A 24,763-nucleotide genomic window follows, 5' to 3' on the forward strand; every position below is an offset into this window, starting at 1 on the left:
CTAAAGGAAATGAAGATTGAATTAGGGGAAATGGGACCTTCATTTTGAACTGTCAGATTATCAAAGCAGAGTTTCCCCCTGCACTCTTGTACAATGGCCATTCTTCTAAGATATTATTTTGAAGTCCTCATAAATTAGCCATTTTCACTTTGTTTCAGAATAGTCCAGTTCACATGGACCCGCACTGCTTGGTATTCCCAGCTTTTTAGTCTGGCTTCCGTGAGATTCTTGGTTCATTATTCAATAACAGAGGGACACTGTCAAGCTGTTAGTATCTGAAACCTGGTTTGGTGTTAAAATATATTGTTCTTTCAATTGTAACATATTTTGCCATTATCCATACTCACTGTATCTATTCTTTGTATACAAAAGTAATTCTTGGGCTGGGGTTATGGCTCAGTGGTGGAGCACTCACCTAGCACATTTGAGGCCCTGGGTTTGATCCTCAGCACCACATATAAATAAACAAAATAAAGGTATTATGTCCACCTACAATCTTAAAAAAAAAATACTTCCTCACCCTCAATCCCTCTTTCTAGCACCTTCCACCTATCTTTTTAATTTCTTCTTATATGTTTGATAGAACCATTGTTGGCATCTCAGTTACTCAATCTGATTGTGTGTGTGTCTTTTCTTTTCACCTGTGAACGTCTGTAAGAAAAGGAATAAAAAGGTGTAAACAGGAGCTATAATTGGTTTCCAATAGTGAGCTGAGTCACCTCTGATGTGTTTAACAGAGACAGGAGCCCAATTATGGTGGTTCAAGGTGTTTGGTTCACAGCTGCTGTAGCCTAGCAGTGTTGCTCCATTTACTGTGACAGTTAAACAGCTGCAGTGTTCTGCCCTTTACCCCACTAGGTACTTTCTGGCCTTTTGGACAAATGTACATGTCACCTGTGTCACACAGCTGCATGGATATTGGCTGATGGTGATACATAGTGGGCTGATGAAGACTAATATTTCCAGGCAAGGTCAATGACTTGCAAATAAACTTATTTAAAAAATATTTTCAAATCTAAACTACTGGAGTAGTAAAGTTTTCCTCTATATCACTCTGAATAGCTATCAATGGAAATAATATCTTAATATCATATAGATATTGATTTTGATTTTTAAAAATTTTGGTAAGGTAATTAATGCTTTCACAATCCATAATGATTATAAAGGGATTTTTTGTTTTGTTTTGTTTTTGAGAGAGTTGGGTGTATGTGTCTTTACTACATCATTGCCCATGCTGGCCTTGAACTTTCAATCCTGCTACTTTAGCTTCCTGAGTGGTGGGATTACAGGCATGTGCCGCCTTGCAGTTTATATAAGATCTTAAAATGACAGTAGCTTAGACAAAAAATTAACTCCCCATATTTCCTACACATTGTTTATTGCTAGAAAACTAGTTTCTCTCTGTTTTTATCTTTGACATTTAATGTGGTGTCTTACAAGACAAATTTTATGTTACATTTAGTTAGATACCACATTGTCTCTTGAATGTAGCTAGATTTTAAAATGAGGTTTGATAGGTAAGAAGAAGGAAAGAAATCCAGGTATGGCACACATCTGTAATCTCAATGATTTAGGAAGATGAGACTGGAGGGTTACAAGTTTGAGGCCAGCCTCAGCAATTTAGTGAGGCCCAAAATAAAAAATAAAAAGGCTCCGGGGCAGGGGCTCAGGTTCAGTGGTAGAGCACTTGCCTAGCACGTGTGAAGCCCTGGGTTTGATCCTCAGTACCACATAAATATAAATAAATAGAATAAAGGTATTGTGAAAAAAAAATCTAAAAAAGGGGGGGAGGTGCTGGAGATGTAGCTTAAGTAGAGCAGCCTTGGGTTTAATTCTAGTAGTGCAAGGGGGAGAAAAAAGAAGGCTCTTTGATGTTTTCAAGGGAAGAAGATGGTCTTGGGAAGAGGGAAATATTTGGAATTAGGCCCCAAATGGTTATTCCAAGGGAAAAGAGTAAAGGGTGTGGTAATACATTACAAGGCAGAGGTATACAGAATTATATTTTAGAGTATAATTGAAATAAAGAAACCATTGTAAAAAGAGTTGTAAAAAGGGAAACTAAACTGATGTGTTAAAAAAAGATGTGGGAGGGGCTGGGGATGTGGCTCAAGTGGTAGCGCGCTCGCCTGGCATGGTGCGGCCCGGGTTCGATCCTCAGCACCACATACAAACAAAGATGTTGTGTCCGCCTATAACTAAAAAAATAAATAAATAAATATTTTTAAAAAATTCTCTCTCTCTCTCTCTCCCTTTAAAAAAAAAAAAAAGATGTGGGAAGTTCAGGCAAATGCTGAATTATAAATGCCTTATCATCAGTAATCCTATGTTCTTTAATGTTTCTTTTATCTTTTTTCTAGCACACACCAGTATTATATAGTGAAATGTAATTACCCTGCATACATTGTTTTTTGCCAAAAAAGACCCAAGAATCCCTGTTATAGGTTAATATGGCTATTAAGGATGTGAGTAATTTAGAGGCAAGTTGTTTGTTTGTTTGTTTTTGCATCAGGGATTGAACTCAGAGGTGCTGTATTATTCTGCCACATCCCCAGCTCTTTATATATTTTATTTAGAGATAGAGTCTCACTGAGTTGCTGAGGGCCTCTCTAAGTTGCTGAGGCTGACTTTCAGCATAGAATCCTCCTGCCTCAACCTCCTAAGCTGCTGGTATTTTCAAAAAATTTCTGAGCTCATCATAATAGCCTTGATATCTCTAAAGGAACAGCCTGAAGCTGGGACCATCTTTACTCAAGCTTTTAGGGAGAAAATCTGACAGAGATTACAACCTTCATCTTCCTCTTGTCTTTTCCTTTTGCTAGGACCCTATCTACCTAACTCTTTCCTGCACAAAATGGACTCCTTTCTGTTTTTCTATTCAAAAACTTGTTCCCATCCACCTCTGAGAAGAGGCAAGTCTTTGTTAACTCAGAACTTGAAAGGTAGAATTTTTTTTTTTTTTTTTTTTTTTTGGGTGGTGCTGGGGATTGAACTCAGGGCTTTGTGCATGTGAGGCAAGCACTCCACCACCTGAGCTATACCTCCAGCCCAGCAGAACACTTTTGTTGGGGCTTTAAAAAGTATTTCCTCTTGTTTTTTTTTTTTTTTTTTTTTTTCGGGGGGGTACCAGGGATTAAACTCAGGGGCACTCGACCACTGAGTCATCCCTATTTTATATTTTATTTAGAGACAAAGTCTCACTAAGTTGCTTAGCGCCTTGCTTTTGTTGAGGTTGGCTTTGAACTCATGATCCTCCTGCCTCAGCCTCCAAGCCTCTAGGATTACAGGTGTGTGCCACAGTGCCTGGCTTAAAAATATTTTCTTTCTCACTTCTTTTACGATGTCTCATCTAGTCCTTGGAGGATATTATCTTGTTTTTTAGCAGAGTCTTTGCTCTGTACTAGCATATGTTTTTTATTTTATTTTAATTAACTAATTAATTTGCAGTAGTGGGGATTGAACCCAGGGGTGTTCTCTAAGTAAACTGGTCTCTAGCCCTTTTTATGTTTTATTTTGAAACAGCGTCTCTCTAGGTTGCCCAGACTGGCCTGGATCCTCCTGCTTCAGGCTCCCAAATTGCTGGGATTACAGGGATGTCCACCATGCCCAGCTTAGCATATACTTTTAAACATAGAACCCTAGGATTTTTGGAATTTCTGAAATCATCTTGTCTATCCTTTACTTTGCTTTCAGAATTGCCTGACACACTGATTAAATGTGGTCTTTATAGTTATATGGACTTGGGTTTATATCCTAGACTTGGGTTTATATTTAGCTGTATGACTCATTTGTAAGGTGGGCTAGTAGTCCCTGTCTTTTAGGATTGGCATGAAGCCAACATGAGAGACTATGTCTAAGGCATCTAGCAGTGTCTGGCACATAGTAAGCCAGATCCTTCTTTTCTTTGAATGAATAAATCAGTGTCCTTGAGAAGAGGGCTTTCTACTCTTTCAGTTACCCTTCCCTTCCCAGATAACCATCCTTTTTGGAAGTCCTTCCTTTTGTCAAATTTAAATCCTTGTTACAGCTAACTTACAGTCACAGTTCTATCTTGTTAGAGGAAAAATTCTTCATAATTGATTATGACTTACTTTTATAATAAAATGAAAGGAGAAAGATGTCACAAAAGGTCATTAATCAGAAGTATATACAAGTTAAAAGATATGGGATGGGGTTGTGGCTCAGAGTACAGTGCTCGCCTAGCTCACGTGAGGCACTGGGTTTGATCCTCAACATCACATAAAAAAATAAAATACATTTTGCCAACCTATAACTAAAAAATAAATATTAAAAAACAACTTGTGCTGGGGTTGTAGCCTAGTGGTAGAGCACCTGCCTAGCAAGTGTGAGGCACTGGGCTCAATTCTCAGCACCACATATAAATAAATAAAATAACTGTCCATCATCAACTAAAAAAAATATATATATACATATATATATATATATAAATTTAAAAGGTATAATTTTCCCTCCTCCCTCTTTATCTCTTCTTCATTATATTATTTTGTCTCTCAGTAATTCTATTAAGTAGTAAAAAATAAAGCTTCAGATTCCTACTTTGATTTGCATCTATGGATACCTGGATGGATGTTTGTCCTGAAGATAGAATGCACAGAGGCTATTCAGTACATTCTTGTTATCTTATCTGTCTCCTAATTCATTGCAGTATATAATGCAGAAAGGATAATTCCAATCCTGAAAGACTTTGGGTATTTGGAATTGTAAATCTATTTTCTTTTTAAAATATTTATTTTTTAGTTGTAGTTGGACACAATATCTTTATTTATTTATTTTTATGTGGTGCTGAGGGTCAAACCCAGGGCCTCGCACATGCTAGGCAAGTGCTCCAGCACTGAGCCACAACCCCAGCCCCTGTAAATCTATTTTCTTTGAGCATAATGGTTCATGCTTTCTGTGGCTAGTTGTGATTGTGATTATGATTATGATTGTGATTAATTTTTTTCAGGTCTTGTATCTGGCCCTTGAATAACCATATGATGTTTTTACTAGGTAGAGAGATGAGCTTATATCCATTCGGTGTTGACTGCTGGGATAGAGCTCCTGGTTGGCTTCACATTAATCCCAGTTTTTCATGAGGCATGTTATGACCTAGAAACCCATCCATTCGCAAATTACCCTTGGAGAGTATTTGTACCAGTGAATCAAGGTATTTTCTACAATGTCGTAAGAACAGAGAGATATATTATTTAACAGGCAATTAATATTTAAGAGTGAAAATGAATTCTGCAGAACCAACCCTGTGAAAAACAAACAGGAAAAATTTCTCAAGTGCTCTATAAGAATGATATGGGGGGGCTGGGTTGTGGCTCAGTGGTAGAGTGCTTGCCTAGCACGTTCGAGGCACTGGGTTCGATTCTTAGCACCACATAAAAATAAATAAAGATTAAAAAAATGATATGGGAGGAGAATTGGAAGTAAAGATGGTTAGGATGTGGAGACAGTGACTGAGGTTGAGGTTGTGTAAATTGCTGAACAAGGGCAGGACTGTTAAATAGTTGTGTACTCCTTTTCTGTGTGATGTAAACCTGAGGCTTCAGAATGGTAGAGAAAGCAAAGACATCTGCTTCTTACCAACTTCAGCCTGAGTACATCACTGTTTTCTGTTTGAATCATCGATTAGTATGATCCCCTTTGCCATAATGGAGTTGGTAATGTGCTATGAGCTATAGAGTAAGAAGGCCTCACCAATAAGAGCCAGTATTTCTCAGGAAGGAGTCAGTAATTGAGTGACTGCTTCTTGGCCTTTCAAGTAGTATCATCTTACATAAAAAAACAAAACCAAAGCATCATTCTGGTATCTAGAGAGTAGCAAGCACCTTTCTGTTACATTGTTTTAATCCTGCCAAGAAAATTGATGGTAGTAGATCAGCTTCTGTACATTACATGGAGTTGTACAAAATGCATTTTATAAGAGAAATCTCTTTTAGGATTTTACTGTGATTCAAAATGGGAATTAAGGATTTTTCTAACAATTCCCTTAGATTCTTTTTCCTTGAGCTTACTCAGTGCTTCATTCTTGGAGTGGAGGCAAACAACAATATCGCTAACTGTGTGGGATAAGATGTGAGGGGCAGGAATTGAAAGAAATTTTACATTTGATGATTGAATGGTTTTGAGCAAGTAGTAAAGGCATCATTTCTTTACTAATTCATTGTACATTTATTTACTGCATGCTTACTAAATGCCAGGCACTGTATTGGGTTATAGGAAGGGTGGTCTTCTGAGTAATAATCTGAGGTCAGACTTGTGTCTCAGGTGGCTGTAATAGGGCCCAGGAGAGCTCTAGCTCATCCTCTCTATATTAATTATTATTATTTTTTCACTCCCTGTCTCCAGGAGACAGTGCTGGCTTCCCATTTTGTTTATAACCATCCAGCATGAGTCATCCCTTCACTGTGAGTATTGCAGAATCACATACCGCATTCCAGTCTAGTTTGTACTATTGCCAGGGTCTCAGCCTGCAGCTCTTTGCCTGTCTTCTGACAGTCATGAAAGAACAGCAAGACCAACTGCACAAATGAATTAACTGGGGAAAGGAGAAGAGAGAATATACCTGGTTTTCATCCATATTTGTTTAGTACAAGATTTATTTAGGAATGGATAGATTCTTTCTAGGTGTCAGTATATCATACCATACCCTACCATTAGACAGCCTTGAATTTTTTTTTTTTTTTTTTTTTTTTAATGAATTTGCACCTATGAGCAAATAAAGTCAACTGGTCTTTTAAAAGGGTCTTATAAGTAGATTTGGCAGTTTTAGCTGCTGGTTTTGTTTTGTACACAAAATGGTCCTTTGAGGAAAACCTGAAAATATATTTTAAAAATTAAAAAAAATCAAATAAACAAGCAGACAAAATTCTTCCTAAAAATTTTCAGGGCTGGGATTGTGGCTCAGTGGTAGAGCACTTGCCTAGTATGGGCGGGACCCGGGTACGATCCTCAGCACCACATAAAAATAAAGGCATTGTGTTGTGTCCATCTATACCTAAAAAATAAATATTAAAAAAAAGATTTTTCTAAATAATACTTTGATTTCAGATATTTAGGTTTTCTTTTTATAGGTTTGATTGCTTAATATCTTTGAAAATGTACATATTTATGGGAGCTTTACAAGATCAAAACATTGTCAACAATAATTCTCTACCTAGTATAACTGTTTTCATGTCTTGGGATTCCTTTTTCTTTATCTATTATATGTGACTGTAATGTTGGTATTTATGCAATTGTATGTTCCATTCTAAATTTTGAAATTTGTTACATGCCAACTTTTTAAAAATGCCTCTCTGAAGTGACTCACACATCAGCATTTGTGACTCAGGGTAGCAAAAGGGGTTGTTTTGAACAGCAAGATGAGTGTCAGACTAGTTTTCCAACCAGAATACATTTTCTGCAGTTTCAGGCACAGATGAAACAGCAAATTCCTCTTGGTCTGGCCTTGGGTAAGGAGTAGGTGGATTTATGCAGTGTTTGCTCCAATTATAAATGGGGAGATGCTAAAAGCACTTTAGCTTTTGGAAGTGTAAAGTGGCCAGCCAAGTGAACATCATTTGACCTACCTGAAAATGAAGCTTAGTTCTTTGTTGGAAGAAGGTGAGACATTTGTGCTTCGCTTGGAGTGGAAAAAGTAAGAACAACATACACGCTGAGTCAGTGTCAGTGGAAACAGATACTGGATGTAATAGGCTGGCATTTCCCATTCCTTATCTAGAGAAGGATATCAGAAAGGTAAAGGGCTCAGGTTTTTATTTTTTAAAAATCTTTTATCATAAAATACCTGCTATTCAAATAAGGTAACGAGTGAAAGCAGATATTAATTTGAAAGGAAATAAACAAAATAAAATTGTATCCCTTTTAGGTTTTGAATATTCAGTCTGAGAACTCTTTAGGGTTTTAAAGTTGAACAGATATGTGTTGAGTTGTCTTATAACTCAGTAAGTTCTAGAGTGCTATGGAGGGGGTTGTTTTGAGTTTACAAACCTCAGAATACATCAAGAGCCTGTATACTTACGATAGTGATATGGACCTGAGTTCCCAGTCACCCCTTTGTGTAGACATTTTCAGAAATATGAGGAGTAACCTGTTCAGTGAATGGAAATAAGTACTTTAAGTGCTTTGAAACTCCTCAGGAAAGAAATAGAAAACAAAAATAAACTATAGCTTGGAAAAGGACTTGTGTAAGGTTTGTTTCTCAACCCAAGATCATTCTGGAATCTCACTTTAGAAACTTGGGATATAGATTAAATTGGATTCAGTTGTAACATCATCACAAAAACAAGAGTTTAAACAAGGCAGTGCTTAAATTTTTTTCGTACATAAAAGAAGTCCACAGCTTCTTTTTGCTTCATGGTGCTTAGTGCTGGCTCCCAGCCTCAGGTTTGCCTAGGTCTGCAGCATGACCATTTCTGCTCCAGCTATCACATCTACACTCGGGTAGGAAGATGAGCCAGGCCAACGGGTGTTGCTTCCTGGTAGAATCACCCTCCCCTGAAGAGCTTTCCTGGAAGCCCTACTCTATCTGTAGAGGACGTTGCTTTCCCCAAAATACAGAGCCGAGATATTGGCGAGGTAGACCTTGATCTCTGTCATGCCAAGTGATCATATTCTTAATAGTATTTCTAAGACTTAGGTGGCTAAGACCTACAAAATCTTAGAACAGGACAGTAATGTTTGTTGTACTTAGCTTTTAGTTTGCTGCATAATTGATTGGTTCAACAATGTTGCGGACTTACTGTGTGCTCAACACTGAAGTTAAAATAGTGAACAAGACAAACATGGTCCTTGCCCTCAAAAAGGTTTACAGGCTAATGTAGAACAAAATGGATTTTAAATAAATGTATTATAAATGTGTTGAACATTAATTAGGGAATTAAAGAGTGTTTGGGATTGTGTAATAGTAAAGGCTCTGTAAGGCTCTGACAGTGTGTAGGGACTGCCATACACATTGATTTAAAGGATGCTTAGGAGTTATTAGCCAGGTTAGAAAATGGGAAGAGGGTTTGTGACGAGCGAAAGAGAGGGAGGAATTCCAGGCAGACTCACTTCCAGTCTGATAATTGCCACAACAGTTCCCTTTTCTTCCATTATTTGTCTTATTTCTTCATCCGAGGGAATCAGTGGGAATTTCCAAGCAACAAAGGAAGGCAGGGACTAAATATTTGCTTTATCTGAAATGGCTAAAGGGACTGCCATCTTTCTACTTGTTGTTTCACTCTCTAGAGGAGGGCCTGCCCTCACAGGCTGTACAAGGGAGTGTTGGTAACCAAGGAAGGAGTTGGACATATGATTGGGGTGCACTGAGGTCCAGTTGCTCCACTGTAGATCTGGATTTTGGTATCAATTGGGACTTTGGGGAGGCAAGGAATGGTTCTGACCCTGAGGTGCTGATATAACCCCCTTCCCCTTCCAGGAGGTGGACATTGTGGTGGCACCATGCCAAGGCCTCCGGCCCACAGTGGATGTTCTGGGTGACTTGGTGAATGATTTTTTACCTGTGATAATGTATGCACTCCACAAAGATGAACTCTCTGAGAGGGAGGAGCAGCAGCTTCAGGAAATCCAAAAGTATTTCTCCTTTCCCGTATTCTTTTTCAAAGTGCCAAAGCTGGAGATAATAGACTCCTCCATCAGGAGAATAGAGAGTGAAAGATCACCGCTATATCGCCAACTAATTGACCTGGGCTATCTAAGCAGCAGTCACTGGAACTGTGGGGCCCCCAGCCAGGACACTAAACCTCAGAGCATGTTGGTGGAGCACAGTGAGAAGCTGAGACACCTGAGCACGTTTTCTCACCAGCTGCTACAGACCCGCCTGGTGGAAGCGGCCAAGGCCCTGAACTCGGTGCACTGCCACTGCCTGGACGTCTTCATCAACCAGGCCTTTGACATGCAGCGCGACCTGCAAATTACTCCCAAACGTCTGGAATATACTCGAAAGAAGGAAAATGAGTTGTATGAATCATTGATGAATATTGCCAACCGAAAGCAGGAGGAAATGAAGGACATGATTGTTGAGACACTGAACTCCATGAAGGAGGAGCTTCTGGATGATGCTGCCAACATGGAGTTTAAAGGTAGGTCCCTGCAGCTATGTGGGGTACAGAATGTTAGGAGCTTCCCTTTTCTAGCTGGAAATTGATTTCATCAATTCTTAAGGTTCCAGCAGAAACCTCTCTTAAGTCATGAAGCCTTGGTGGCCTCTGTTGTTCTCAGGGACCTTCTTGGAAGATTCCATGTCATTCCTTCCAGGGCCATTAGGCTGTGTTTTGGTAAAACCATCCTAATAGCTCTCCCACCCTCCACTTTACATCTGTCCCTGGGCCATAAAGGAGCTGGAGAAGAGCTGCTTGGAGAAGTTTACTAGGTTGTGCTTTTAACCTTTGCTCTATCAATGTGGCCCACGCTTCTTCATGGTTCTTCTTTTTATCTCATGGTCTCATTTTTCTTTTTTCAGCTACTCCTGAAAGTCAACTCAGGAGGATTTCCCAAAGTAATGTTTTTTAGCTTTTCTGGCGGTCCCATTTTTCACAAATGGCTATTAACAAAATTGGGTGAAAGCGATTGGTCAGGTCTTTTGGTGTCTGAGGTTTAAATGCGCTGACTTTGTATATTGACTACTGTGTGAACCTCCATGTGTGAACATTAACTCTGCTACCTTTAATTGAAATGACTCAGTTTGCAAGGTGCTGTTTAGATTCTCAATCATAAGAAGAAATCCAAATCCCCTGAGAGGCTTTCTGAAAACACTGGTGCTCAAGACTGCTAAAGACCACTCCAGACTTAGTCAGGACTTCTGACATAGCACCTAGTGTCAGTGTTTTTCCGAGTCCTCCCTAGGAGGATTCCACTTGTTACCATTTTTTAGGTGAGGGAACTAAGGCTTAAAATAATTAAGTACTGTGCCCAAGGTCTCACAACTAGTGAGTCACAGAGGTAGGCTTTGAAGCCAGACTGCCTGATTCCTCAGCCCATACTCTTAATTTCCATGCTTTACCTATTCTTAATTTCTTCCTTAATTTCTTTTTTCACCACCCTCTTCTTGAAAGCCAGCATCCACACCTCAGCAGATCTATTTACTGTCATCTTCCCCTTGTTCCCTTGTCTATCAGTTGCCAGGTATTGATGAGTCTTCTTCCCTTTTCTAGCTGGAAATTGAGTTCATCAGTTTATTTTTGAGATAGGTTTTGCTAAGTTGCCAAGGCTGGCCTTGAACTAAGCACAAATCCTACCTATTCTTTTATATCTTTTCTATTCCATTTTCCTTAGTCTAACTGAACTATCATTACCTGACTTCTTTCTCTCCTTTCTCCACTTCATCTTTATTGGATCTCTGTTCCTATAGACTGTTTAAACTCCTCAGCCTAGTGTCACAGATTCTCCAAAGCTGAGCCCTTACCAACTTTGCTAGTCTTGTTTCCTACTCTTCATCTACCTCTTGTTTTTATTTGGATTGATCTTAACTGCTTGCTGTCCTCTGAACACTCTCTTCACTTTTTCTTTGCTTGTGCCTAACCTTAAACCTGAAATGTCATTTATTTTCTGTGAATTTCCAAATTCTACCTATTTTTTAATTTTTTGGTTATGTGGTGATGCTGGACGTTGAACCCAGGGCATGCTAGGCAAGCACAAATCCTACCTAATTTTCTTTAAGATCTTACAGAGATGCCATATTTTTATGAAATCTTCTTGAATATTTTCAAATACTTACTAACAATTGCAGTCATCTGAAATTCCCACAGCATTTCATCTGTAACTTATTTTTGGTGTATTTGACTATTTGGGGGATGGGGGAAGTCCTGAGAATTGAACCCAGGGGTGCTCTACTGCTGAGAGTATTCTCTTATTGATGGATATTTAAGCTAAGTTTGTGTGGTGGTGGTGGTTTGGGGGGGTACTAGGGATTGAGCCCAGAGACTCTCTACCACTGAGCCACAACCCCAACCCTTTTTATTTTGAGACAGAGGCTCCCTAAATAGATGAGGCTGGTCTTAAACTCTTATTGATGGATATTTAAGCTATTTCCTTTTTTTTTTTTTTTTTCCCTTTTTATTTTGAGATAGGTCTTGCTAAGTTGCTAAGGCTGGCCTTGAACTTGCCATCTTCTGCCTTAGCCCTAGCCTCGAAAGTAGCTATGATTATAGGTGTGCACCACCACTGGGGCTTCACTTTCTATGATTTAATATAGTTATTTATTTTCTTTTGACTATTTTTTTTAAATCCTGAAGTTTAAGAGAATAGATCTGGGTCTTACATCATCATATCCCTTGTAGCAAATAACACACATTTGTGTGTGTGTGTGTGTGTGAATCTGGAGTGGAGCACAGGGCTTGCCAGTGTAGGCAAGTACTCTACCACTGAGCCACATCTCCAGCCCTTGAATATAGCAGGTCTTTGAAGAATGAAAGGGTTTATAAATAACAGTATATATGTCACACTTTTTACAAAGGAAATACAGTTGATTTTAGCAAGGATAGGATGTCTGATTTTTTATAAGTCTTTCTAAAGATGAACAAAGGTACATCTTTGGTGAATTCCCACTGCAGGAAGGAATGGCTGAGAAATGCTCACTTGCAGTAGAAATACTAGAAAGTCCTCTCAATATTTAATTAAGGACATTGGAGCATCAATGCTAATATCATCGTGTGCATGATGAAGGAAGGTCAGGGCAGCTAGGTTGAGCAGACAGTGAAATATTTCATTGTACTGTGCCAGGCATGCCATATATAGTGCCTGGGATATAGTGATTAGCTAAACAGACATAGGGTGATTGGGAACAAGTAGATCAAGTGTCTGACTCTGTTAACTTCCTTGTGGATTTGTGGATCTACTTACCTAGATGGAGATACATTAGACGCACTTTGTGTGTATATGTGTGGGAGGGGGTACTAGGGATTGAGCCCAGAGACTCTCTACCACTGAGCCACACCCCCAACCCTTTTTATTTTATTTTGAGACAGAGGCTCACTAAATAGATGAGGCTGGCCTTAAACTTGCAATTTTCCTGCATCAGCTTCCCAAGTCATTGAGATTACAGGCATGTGCCACTGCACCTAGCTTTATTAGACACAACTTGTATGTTCAGTTCTTACTTTTTTCTAAGACTATTCTGAGTACTCTTTAAGCAATGATAAAAAGGTTTAAAGAAATCAACCACATATCTTGTGGAGGCAGATTTCTGTTACTGGTATTTTTCTTTAAATAAATGTAATAAGGGTTAGGGTATAATTCACTGGTAGAATGCTTGCCTGGCATTTGCAGGCCATGGGTTTGATTCCTAGCAACACAAATAAACAAAAAATAAAAATAAATAAATATATAAGGTAACCCATGTACTCTGGATAATATAATATACCTACTTTATAGACTGTTTATATTTTTAAAGGATAAAACATACATATATACTACTTAATTCAAACACACAGAGGCACTGTTCCCAGGCATTCTGTTCCCCTCAGTATATTCTTTTGTATCTTGCCATTTCACCTTTTCAATGTATACCTTAGAGGGCTTTTCCCATAAATGTCTTCTTCTAATGAACTTATCTTAATTTATTTAACTATTCTCTTATTGATGGATATTTAAGCTATTTCCATTTTTTTTCCTTTTTGCTGTTACAAACTTTATTGTATTAATCATCGTTGTCCATAAATGTATTTCATATCTGTAAGGATACATTTCTGGAAAAAGAATTCCTACCAGCAGAATAGTTAAGTAAAGAGTATGTGGGGTTTTTATTGTTTGTGTAATTTTCACCCCCCAGTACCAGGGAAATGCTCCACCACTGAGCTACCCAGGCATTATTTTTATTTTTGTTTTTGTTTTTTTCTGTTTTGAGATGGGCTTTCACTAAGTTGCCCAGGCTGGCCTCGAACTTGAGATCCTCTTGCCTTACCTTCCCAGGTTGATTACAAGGCATGTGCCACCCATGTTTGGCATGGTTAGTTTAAAATTTTGATAGATATGGCCAAATTTCTTCTGAAGAGGTGGTACCAATTTAAGTTTCCACCAATAGATTTGAGAGTTCCTGTCTAAGAGCAGATCTTTTTTGATTTCTTTTTTTTCTGTCCACTGGCCTATAAAATAGATTTTTAAATTCTGAGAGGTAGTGGCATGATAGGGACAATAGTTGAGTTTCACTTTTTATTTAGTAATTGATTAGACTAAAATTCCTTCTCTTGGATTCTTCTCTTAATATATTAACCACTGAGAAATATTACACAGACACGAGGTTTTGGAATCAATAAGCTTGGGGTTCAAATGCTAGCTGAATTACTTCCTAACTGTACCTTCCCCTTTCCAGTGCCCACTTTGTCCTCTCTCTGAGACTGTTTCCTGATCTAAAAAATAAAACTAATAATACCCACCTGTCAAAGTTATTGTGAAGATGAAATTAGACTGCATATGTTAAAATACTTATTATTATGTCTTTCAAATAGTTTGCATGCAATAAATGGTGTTTATCCCCTCCTATAAATTTGACATAAAAGCTAACAAAATCAACAGACTTGTTTTTAAACATAATTGCTGCTTCTCAGGATCTTGGTAGCCTTAAGTAGTTGAGCATTATGTGGCCCTGATCATGCTGAGGGTCAGTGTTCATCAACCAGTTGTGTCTTTTTATAGCCATTGTCCTGTGATTCATTGGCTCTGACTTGGGAGAGGCCTTTATGTAGTAGGTCTGCCCCTTTCCCTCACAGCTAAGTAGCTTATTTCTCTGCCTCCATAGATGTTATCATCCCAGAGAATGGAGAACCAGTGGGCACCAGGGAGATCAAATGCTGCATTCGACAAATCCAGGAACTCATCATCTCCCGGCTTAATCAGGCAGTGGCTAACAAGCTAATCAGCTCCGTAGATTACCTACGTGAGAGCTTTGTTGGAACTCTGGAACGGTGTCTGCAGAGCTTGGAGAAGTCACAGGATGTTTCCATTCATATCACCAGTAATTATCTCAAACAGGTATGCAAAGAAAATGGTTCAAATAGAAAACCTGGAATAATTCACACACTAGTCCAACTTCAAATTAGCCAGGATTTTCCCTCTCAAATTTTTACCTATTGTAAAATTTTGCCACAGGCCTATTGTTTGAATTTTATTGTTTTCCTACCAGTGACCACTGCCTATGGGAGGTGCTGGTGAGCTGTAAATCATAGTCAGTAAACATGAAGAGGAAGTAAAAAGGCCTAACTAGTCACAGAGTATGCAATCAACTTGAGTTAATTCTGTGTATATATATATAGAGAGAGAGAGGCGGGGGGGGGGGGTGGGGTGGGGGTGGGGGATAAATTTGGAAACCTTGAGACTGAACTGTGTTCTTGAAGTAAATATCCTGTATTGAGTTTTCTTTGTGTATACTCTTTTAGATCTTAAATGCTGCCTATCATGTTGAAGTCACGTTTCACTCAGGGTCCTCAGTTACAAGGATGCTGTGGGAGCAAATTAAGCAGGTAGGCGTTGCTTTGAGGGACAGTTTTCAGTTCCTTATTGACTTACAGGGATCCTAATCACTCTAGGAGGGAGCACATGGCTAGGATCTCCTCTTAAGATAGGTTGGCCTTGTGTTTTGATTGGTCTGCCTGAGAGAATTCTAGTTTGTGCCTATTAAATAATTATTAACAGTGATCCCTTTCATTCTTAAAAGTGGTAGGTATAAATGATATTTCATGGAGCCATAAGCCTCTCCATCTCAGACTGAATGTTTTCTCAGAATTTGTGGTGGTGTTGCCACAGGCCAAGGAATGCAGTTCCTGTTCTGGAATTGACTCTGGCTCTTGTGCTGTTATGATATGTTATGAAGTAGTTATTTACTGCTTCAGATTCGGACACTCCCCAAAACTGCATATAATGTATTGAGGGTTTGTGAGCATGTAGACTCATAGACTCAGCCTACTGTTTTGGTTTTTTTGGCTTAGTGTTCTTTGATACCTTCCTCTGGGCTGAGCCCTGATTGTGGGGTAGATAGGGCTAGATGAAATTAGAGAGGAACCTTGAACTTCATGAGGCTCTTATTCTTAAGAACCTTCTGCTAATGGGTGGGTAATCCAGAAAAGGAAGGGCATCATTGGGACCTTCTAGTAGTTCCTTTCTCCATCCCTCAGTGATCTCACTGTCCTTATCTTGGCAGATCATCCAGCGTATCACCTGGGTGAGCCCACCTGCCATCACTCTAGAATGGAAGAGGAAGGTGGCGCAGGAAGCCATTGAGAGCCTCAGTGCCTCCAAGTTGGCCAAGAGCATTTGCAGCCAATTCCGGACTCGGCTCAATAGTTCTCATGAGGCTTTTGCAGCCTCCTTACGACAGGTTGGTATGTAGGAAAGGAGATACAGCTAAAATAAGAAAAGGAGAGCTTCATCAAGAGAAGAATATTTTGCTCTTCTTTTAATATTTATTTTTTAGTTTTAAGTGGACACAATATCTATTTTACATTTATGTGGTGCTGAGGATCGACCCAGAGCCCCAAGCATGCTAGACAAGCACTCTACCACTGAGCCACAACCCCAGCCCCAAATATTTTGCTCTTTGCTGTCCATATTATTTTGAAAAAAAAAATCACCATTGTATTTTTCTATTTGTTAAAGATAATTCTATATTATAGAAGTTTCACCGATAAAATTTAAATGTGGATATTTTTCTAACTCTAGGGAGAATGGAGGGAGTTCAGTTAATTTCTCTCAATTTCACTGAATGAGGAAAAAAAAGATACAGCTCGGTTCCATGGCACACACTTGTAATCCCAGCTTCTCTGGCTAAGACAGGAGGATCGCAAATTTGAGGCCAGCCTGGGAAAGTTAGCAAGACTCTTTCTCAAAATAAAAATTACAAAGGGCTGGGGATGTAGCTCATTTGTAGAACACCCATGGATTCAATCCCTAGTACTGAGGAAAAAAAGAAAATAGAGGTATAGGAACTTTTTTGTAAGTTTATATAGTGTTTTTAGGAATGAATGACAGAGATGACTTTCCAATTTCCATTCTAATTCAGTTTCATGACATAACTTGTGTGTGCGCATGTGTGTATGTGTGTGTGGAGAGAGTGAATAGATGTGACTGTGTATCCAAGAGAAAAAATTACTGCTTATTGAAAGTTCTGATTGTAACAGTCATTGCGCTAAATGTGCTTTTTAATTCTCACAGTTTCCCATTGAGGTAGATATTATTATTCCTGTATAACATGTGAGGAAGCTGAGGCTAAGGGCTTAATGTGTCTTTTATTATGTGTCTTTTCTCTGTTTCCTTCCTAGCTGGAAGCTGGCCACTCAGGCCGGCTGGAGAAAACTGAAGATCTGTGGCTGAAGGTTCGGAAAGACCATGCCCCACGCCTGGCCCGCCTTTCTCTGGAGAGCCGTTCTTTACAAGACGTCTTACTGCATCGTTAGTCCTTGTTTTTTGTTTTGTTTTGTTTTTCTGGCCTCTGAGAATCCTAATGTCTCAAGCTACATCCTTGTGGAGTTGCTTAAGCACTTATTGATTTTTTTTTTCACTCTTAATTTTCACTCTTTAAAAAAAAATTTTTTTTTGTAACTTATTTACTTTTTTATGTGGTGCTAAGGATTGAACCCAGTGCTGCACACATGCTAGATGAACACTCTACCACTGAGCCACAAGCCTAGCCCAACTTTGAATTCTTGAAGTCTGTTTGGTCCTGCTATTTATTTTTGTTTAATATTTATTTTTATGTGGTGCTGAGGATTGAACCCAGTGCCTCACAGGTGCTAGGCAAGTGCTCTACCACTGAGTCACAACCCCAGCCCAGGTCCTGCTATTTATATAGCTTAAATAACATTACCAAAGTGTATTTAGTTACTTTCCACTGTTTTAGAATGACACTAGAATTTCTTCCCCTGGCATGATTATGACTTCTGGCCTCTAGGCAGGCCCACATCTAAGAATCTTACAGAGGTTTCCCAGTAAGTTCCCTCCTTCCTTTTCTCTGTCTCTGTCCCGTGTAGGTAAACCTAAACTGGGACAGGAACTGGGCCGGGGCCAGTATGGTGTGGTATACCTTTGTGACAACTGGGGAGGACACTTCCCTTGTGCCCTTAAATCGGTCGTCCCTCCAGATGAGAAGCACTGGAATGATCTGGCTTTGGAGTTCCACTACATGAGGTGGGTCCTAGTCTCATCCATCTCTCTGGGAAAGATCCCTAGAAGAGGCCAGAAACCGGGAATAAGTGTTGTACCAAAAGCTCCAGCTCCCTGTTTCTCCATACCTAGGTTTCAAAATGTTTGTGGGTCTAGCCTAGCCATAGGTACTCTTTAAGGACTTTACTATCTTGGTTTGGTCTTTTCTAGCCAGTTTAAATTCTTAGATTTCTCATTCCATTTAACTTTCTTTCTTTTTTTCTTTTTTGGTACTGGGGATTGAACTCAGGGGCACTTAGCCACTGAGCTAACATCCCCAGCCTTTTTATTTTTTAATTTTTTTGAGATAGAGTCTCACTGAGTTGCTAAGGCTGTCTTTGAATATGGAATCCTCCTGCCTTAGCTTCCCGAGTTGCTGAGATTACAGGCATGAGCCACTGTGCCCAGCTGTTTATTTAACTTTCTTTCTTTGTCATCAAGGCTTGTTGATTTTTAGATTCCATGATTCTTTTTCCTTGGTGGAAAGGTTATTCTGTTAGCACTCTGTCTACACTGAGCGCCATTCCCTATGGACCTAAACTAAGCATGGTCTTAAAGCTGTTCCTTCCTACATTTTGACATGTTATGCAAGATTAGAACCCAAGTATTGTAGCCCAGACCTCTCTTCTTCCCACAGATCTCTGCCGAAGCATGAGCGATTGGTGGATCTCCATGGTTCAGTCATCGACTACAACTATGGAGGTGGCTCCAGCATTGCTGTGCTGCTCATTATGGAGCGACTACACCGGGACCTCTACACAGGGCTGAAGGTGAGGCAAAGCAGGGAGAGATCTCGATCCAGCTGAGGACTGGAACCTCTACTTCCCTATTGGCCTTTCATCCATTCCTATTTATTCAGAGCTTCCTATTTTCATAAGATATTGTTGGAATTATCAGATTTTATTGCACTTATATCCAAAATCCTTAAAAATGTCTCAGACGTAAAAAAGTCTTTTTTTTGGTCCCAGTATTTATATCCAGAATACTGTCATTTACGGTAGTGATGAAAATTAGAAGAGCAGAAAAACTTCCTGGAACTCTGTTCCCCTTTCTCTCTTTTTTGTTCTTGGTAGATAAAGCCAGTTTTATTTAGTCAATAAATATTTATGCATAACGCACTGTATTAAGAACCATTAGGGAATATCAAAAAATGTAACGTCCAGGAAATTTCAAAGGAATCACAGTCAATATTTTGTGAGAATGTGGAGTTTGAGTTTGACACGCGTATCAAAATGGGTAAAATTTTGGCAGTTGGAAAGAAAGAATCACTGTAGAATTCAAGTTTGTTTTAGACAATGAAAACTCCAGATTACACATTCTAACACAAGTCCCAATAAGGTTTAGAACAGAAATCATGGGCTGGGGCTATAGCTCAGCGGCAGAGTGCTTGCTTAACATGTGTGAGGCACTGCCTTTGATCCTTAGTACCACATAAAAATAAACAAATAAAAGCATTCTGTCCATTTACAACTACAAAAAAATTGTTTTTAATCATATGATCTTTTTATGAATTGAGATATGCCACACTGAAGAATTTTATTTGAGTGAAGATGAAACTTTCAGTTGGATATTGAAATTTAGATGAGTTTCCCTCATCTAAAACCACCACCAAAAGGGAGGTTTCTTGGAACTGGGAATGTAGCTTAGTGGTGAATTGCTTTCCTGGCATGCACAAGGCCCTGGGTTCAAGCCCAGGGCTGAAGGAAAAAAAAAAGTGGTTTCTTTTGTTTGTTCCCTACATTCGAGCTGAGGAGAGAAAAACAGATATCAGAATATCTAGGTAGTCCCTTCTTACAGATTCCTTTTCTACAAGTTTACACAGAATCTTCCAGAACTAAGGCAGAGAACAACTTAAATGCTCCCGGGAGTCATGACGAATTGATTGGATGAAGAAAATGACTCTTCCAATGATCCCCTCTATTACAGATGAGTTAAGCTCAGAACGTCTGATGCTTTTGTACCTGTGGACTAGCAGCCCCACTTGATCTTTTGGATGAATAATACAGTATTTTCCAGAACCCAAGAGCCCCTAAACTAAAGTAATATTGTGGTATTTGAAGTCATTAAACAAAATCTGCAGTGACTAGGCCTGTAAAACAGCAGAAGTAAATCCACCTCTGCAGTTGAGGTGTTCAAATGTTCGAAATATGTTCATGGGAAGTTACACTCCATGTATGTATGATATGTCAAATTACATTCTACTGTCATGTAAAACCAAAAAGAACAAATAAAAACTTTTAAAAAGTGGGCTCATGGGCCAGGCATGGTGGCTCGTGCCTGGAATCCCAGAGGCTTGGGAGACTGAGGCAGAAGGATCACAAGTTCAAAGCCAGCCTCAGCATCTTAGAGAGGCCTTAAGCAACTCAGTGACACACTGTCTCTAAATATAATATAAAAAAGGGTTAGGGATGTGGCCAGTGGTTAAGTGCCCCTTGGTTCAATTCCTGGTACCAAAAACAGACAAACAAACAAAAACAAAAATCAGGGTTCATGGATTTAGTTATTTGGTTGTACCTCTCCTTGTCACCTCTGGGCATCATTCAGCTGGCCCAACCGCAGCCCCCAAGGGATTTTATCTGGCTTTATGTTCTTTTCAACTTGCACTTCCTTGCTTTTCCTCCACTTCCCTCTCCTAACTGCTTTCCTCTTCCCCTTTTGTTTCTATTCGTTTTTCTGTCTTTGTGTGTCCTGATGTGGTCAGTCTTTTAGTTCCTCAAAGAATGAAGTCTCAGTTGGTTCAAGCAAGTTGGATTGAGGAGTTGCCCTGTTTGTGACAGTAAGTTCTTTTGTTTCTCCAAGGCTGGACTGGCCCTGGAGACACGTTTGCAGATAGCACTAGATGTGGTGGAGGGAATCCGCTTCCTGCATGGCCAGGGACTCGTCCATCGTGATATCAAACTGAAAAATGTACTGGTAAGTAGAGCTGTGTCCCCAAGAAGACACGCTGCTTCTGTGGGTGGAGGATGCACAAAATGTAAGTTTGATCCTAAGAAAAATTCAGATGGAAAGAAGTAGACTTAATAGTATAGTGGATGGATGGTTTTCTTGGAATTTAAGGTTAGGCAGGAGTTTCAGTACAGACCTACCTTATAGTAGTATAGAGTTTTTCCCCCTGTACACTGTTGAAAAATTTTTAACCTTATAGAAAAAGTTAAAAGAGTGGTACAGTGAAGACCTAGATATCCTTTATCCAGATTCCTCTTCTCTATTTCTCCTTGCTCACTCACATTATCACTGTTTATATGTATACACTTACATGCACACACAGGCATACTTTTTCACAGAATTTTGTGAAAGTAAGTTGCAGATAATACTTCATTTCTAAATACTGAAGCATGTATCTCCCAATAAAAAGACAGTCTTACACAAAATTAAAATGTTATCACACCCAAGAAATTTACCATCAATACAATGTTGTTACTTAACATGCAGTCTGTATTAACAGTGTTAAAATTTCCCCTAATATATCCAATTGCTCCAAATATGATCTGTTTGTTTATTTGATCCAGTATCTAGTCCAAGTATCATATAGTACATTTTGTTGCCATGCTTATTTAGTTTCCATTAATCTAGAAAAGTCTACCTTTATTTTGCTTTTTATGACATTTACATTTTTGAGGAGCATAGGCCTTTGTTATTGCTTACGGTGATATTGGATGAGAGCAGAGATAAATTAATAAAGCTTAAAAGGTAAGAGAGTCATGAACTCACTGGTTCTGTTATCTAAATTATGAAGAATAATTTGGGCTAGAGATTTGGGGTGTAACTCAGTAGTAGAGTGCTTGCCTAGCATGTTCCAAGGTCCTGGATTCAATCCCCAGGATTGAAAGTAAGAGGAACTTTTGACATATTCCACTTTTTTTTTTTTTCTTTGAATTTAGACATATACCTCTTGAAAAAGAATCTTGTTTTGTGGTGCTTTGGATTAAACCCAGGCCCTCATGCACATTAGCAAGTGCTCTGCCACTGAGCCATACACACACCTAGCCCTCCAAAAATCTTTCAACATAGACCTCTTGTAAATATCTTAGAGTATCATTAAGGTATTTCTGGTAGCACTTCAATGATGTACAAAGATGACAGCTGTTTGAGAGAAGGGAACAATCTTACTAAAAATATAAGTGAAATCTAAGAGGAAGGTTGATCATTAGCCAAAGTATCCCCCCCGCCCCTGATGCCCCACCTCCCCCAACCGTGTTGTTGCTGGGGAATCTGCCCAGGGCTTTGAGCATGCTAGGCAAGTGCATTGCCACTGAGCTACACTCCCAAATGGGAGTCACAGTGCATTCTGTTGGATTTCTCTCTTGGATCTTTAGGAAAGGAAATACAGGAATTCCAGGAAGCTTCTAGGCTGACTAGAGGACTTCACCTTTCTGTCCTGGGGTCAGGTGAAGAATCCGGAGTTGAAATGTTTTCCTCATTGTTCTTCCATAGATCCTCACTTATTCATTCTTTCAAGATTTATGAAGATTCTCATAGGTGCCAGGCTCCATGCTAAGTGCCAGGGATACAAACATGAAAGAAACAGTTCCTGCCATCAGGTTGCTCACAGTCTCTGAGGAGGAGAGTGTGAAGATGGGCTAGGTGGAGGCAGATTTTGTTAAGCACTACTTTGAGGTGCATATTTTGAACTTGGATATACAATTGAATACTACCTGCAAGCTCAGAGACAAGGTGAATTCTTCCCCTGCTTTCTTGGCAGCTGGACAAGCAGAATCGTGCCAAGATCACTGATTTAGGATTCTGCAAGCCAGAGGCCATGATGTCAGGCAGCATTGTGGGGACACCCATCCATATGGCCCCAGAACTTTTCACAGGTAAGGTCTGGAGGGCAGGGAGTGGATTTGGGCAGGGTCAGAACTACAATCCTGAGAGCTACTCATCAGATTAAGCAGTATACACAAGTACTGCTGGCAGGTCTGGCTGACAGGGGAGAAACCAGAGGAGGGCAAATCTCAGGCAGGTAGGGGAAAAGTGAAGAGGTATAGAAGTAGGAAGGGGAGTACAAATGGGGAGTCACAGTGCATTCTTTTGGATTTCTCTCTCTCTGGGTTATTATGCCATCATTGCTATAATCATTTAATTATTTGATCATAAATTCTAAATCAAATAACTCTTATATAATAGCAGTTGTCTTCTATCAATAAAGAACTTGCAATTGACAAAGAGGTATATTAAGAGAGGTAAAGTAATTTGGAACCATTATCCAGCAGCATATAATTTACTACTAAGTGAAGGGCTATATGATGTAGCGTTGGTGTTCCACGATGGGAAAGAGGAAGGTTGAAATGTTTGACGGTTTGTGTTAGAGGTGAAATTTTAGGTATAACTCGAGTCAGATCTGGAATGTTGGTATGTGGAAAGGGAACTCATTTATTTGAGTATATACTTTGAGGTAAGCAGTGTGGGCATTTATACATTTTGTTCCTTTAGTCTTCATAATTATGTGATAATGTTGGTGTATTTTTTTGTTCATTTCCTGGACAAAGTTGAATCCAGATTGATGAATTAACTCACCCAAAAAATATTTAGCTAGAAAGTAATAGATATGGGATTTGAATCTAGGTCTTTTCTGACTCTGGAGTCCAACCATGGATCATGAAGGAGAGAAACTTCCAGAGGCTAGAGAAGGGGAAATATTAAGGAGTATTGTAGAATAGAAATAATAATAGAAATAAGTATGACAAGATAGAAATAGTGACAAGCAAGGTTGGAAGTGAATACACTGAGCTTGAAATTCTGGCGGAGGAGGTAGGCCTGCTGTGCAGGAGTGGGCAGCTGCTGAGCTCCTGAGAGGAGAATACAAAGAAGATGCTTATGAAAGATTAGCTTAGCAGGAGTTGGTAGAGGGGATTTGAGTGAGAAGAACCAAAAACAATGAGAGGGTTCAGTGGTGGTTATCTCCAGGATTAGGTTGGTGTTAATGCTGAAGCAAAAAGAGATAGATTTGAAATCAATTCAGAGGATGGAATAGACAAGATTTTTTGTTATTTACTTGATATGAGTGATGAACAGGGAAGAATAACTGAAAAATGACTGAATTTTTTTAAATATATTTTTTTAGGTGTAATTGGACACAGTACCTTTATTTATTTTTATGTGGTGCTGAAAGGATCCAACCCAGCGCCTTGTATATGCTAGGCAAACACTCTGCCACTGAGCCACAACCCAGCCCGACTCTGAATTTTTGAATGGGAGTGAGTAGAGAAGGGTTGTACTTTATCAGGAAGATGGAAAGGTAATTATAGGTCAGTCATTAGAATTGATAATAGCTGAAATTAGCAGTGTATTTGGATTTCTTTTATTTTGTTCACAAGTCTTCTCTCAACTCTTCATCAAGTAATGCTCTGAGGATTAGAAGTTAGGTAGACAGCTCTAGTCCTACCCACATCTGAACCAAGTAGTCATCATTTTTCTTTCCCTAAACTGACTTTTTAAAAATATTTCTATTCCTATCACTATTATTCTACTTTGACTGCTTCATATTTAAAGTCCTTTATTTCTATTATAGTCTACCCTATTTCTGTCAGAATAATCTTTCTAAAATATTTTTCACGTCACCTCCTGCTTTAAGGTGTAAATGATCTACTGCCCACTGGCTCCAGACTCCTCCCTGACTTAAAAGAAT

The 24,763-nt window shown here is 39.2% G+C and overlaps 1 protein-coding gene across 1 annotated transcript in view; it reads left to right on the plus strand.

The window, feature by feature from the left end:
- Dstyk (dual serine/threonine and tyrosine protein kinase) overlaps window positions 1-24,763 on the plus strand; it is a 53,339-nt gene that overhangs the window by 23,155 nt on the left and 5,421 nt on the right. The window contains exons 3-11 of the mRNA XM_076831437.1: window positions 9,425-10,088; window positions 14,741-14,973; window positions 15,378-15,461; window positions 16,139-16,315; window positions 17,256-17,385; window positions 17,964-18,120; window positions 18,773-18,905; window positions 20,935-21,048; window positions 22,838-22,952. Coding sequence (XP_076687552.1) covers window positions 9,425-10,088; window positions 14,741-14,973; window positions 15,378-15,461; window positions 16,139-16,315; window positions 17,256-17,385; window positions 17,964-18,120; window positions 18,773-18,905; window positions 20,935-21,048; window positions 22,838-22,952 — 1,807 coding nt within the window. The remainder of the gene's footprint in view (window positions 1-9,424; window positions 10,089-14,740; window positions 14,974-15,377; window positions 15,462-16,138; window positions 16,316-17,255; window positions 17,386-17,963; window positions 18,121-18,772; window positions 18,906-20,934; window positions 21,049-22,837; window positions 22,953-24,763) is intronic.

This window comes from Callospermophilus lateralis, chromosome 13 (genome assembly GCF_048772815.1).
Source record: "Callospermophilus lateralis isolate mCalLat2 chromosome 13, mCalLat2.hap1, whole genome shotgun sequence".
NCBI lineage: Eukaryota > Metazoa > Chordata > Mammalia > Rodentia > Sciuridae > Callospermophilus > Callospermophilus lateralis.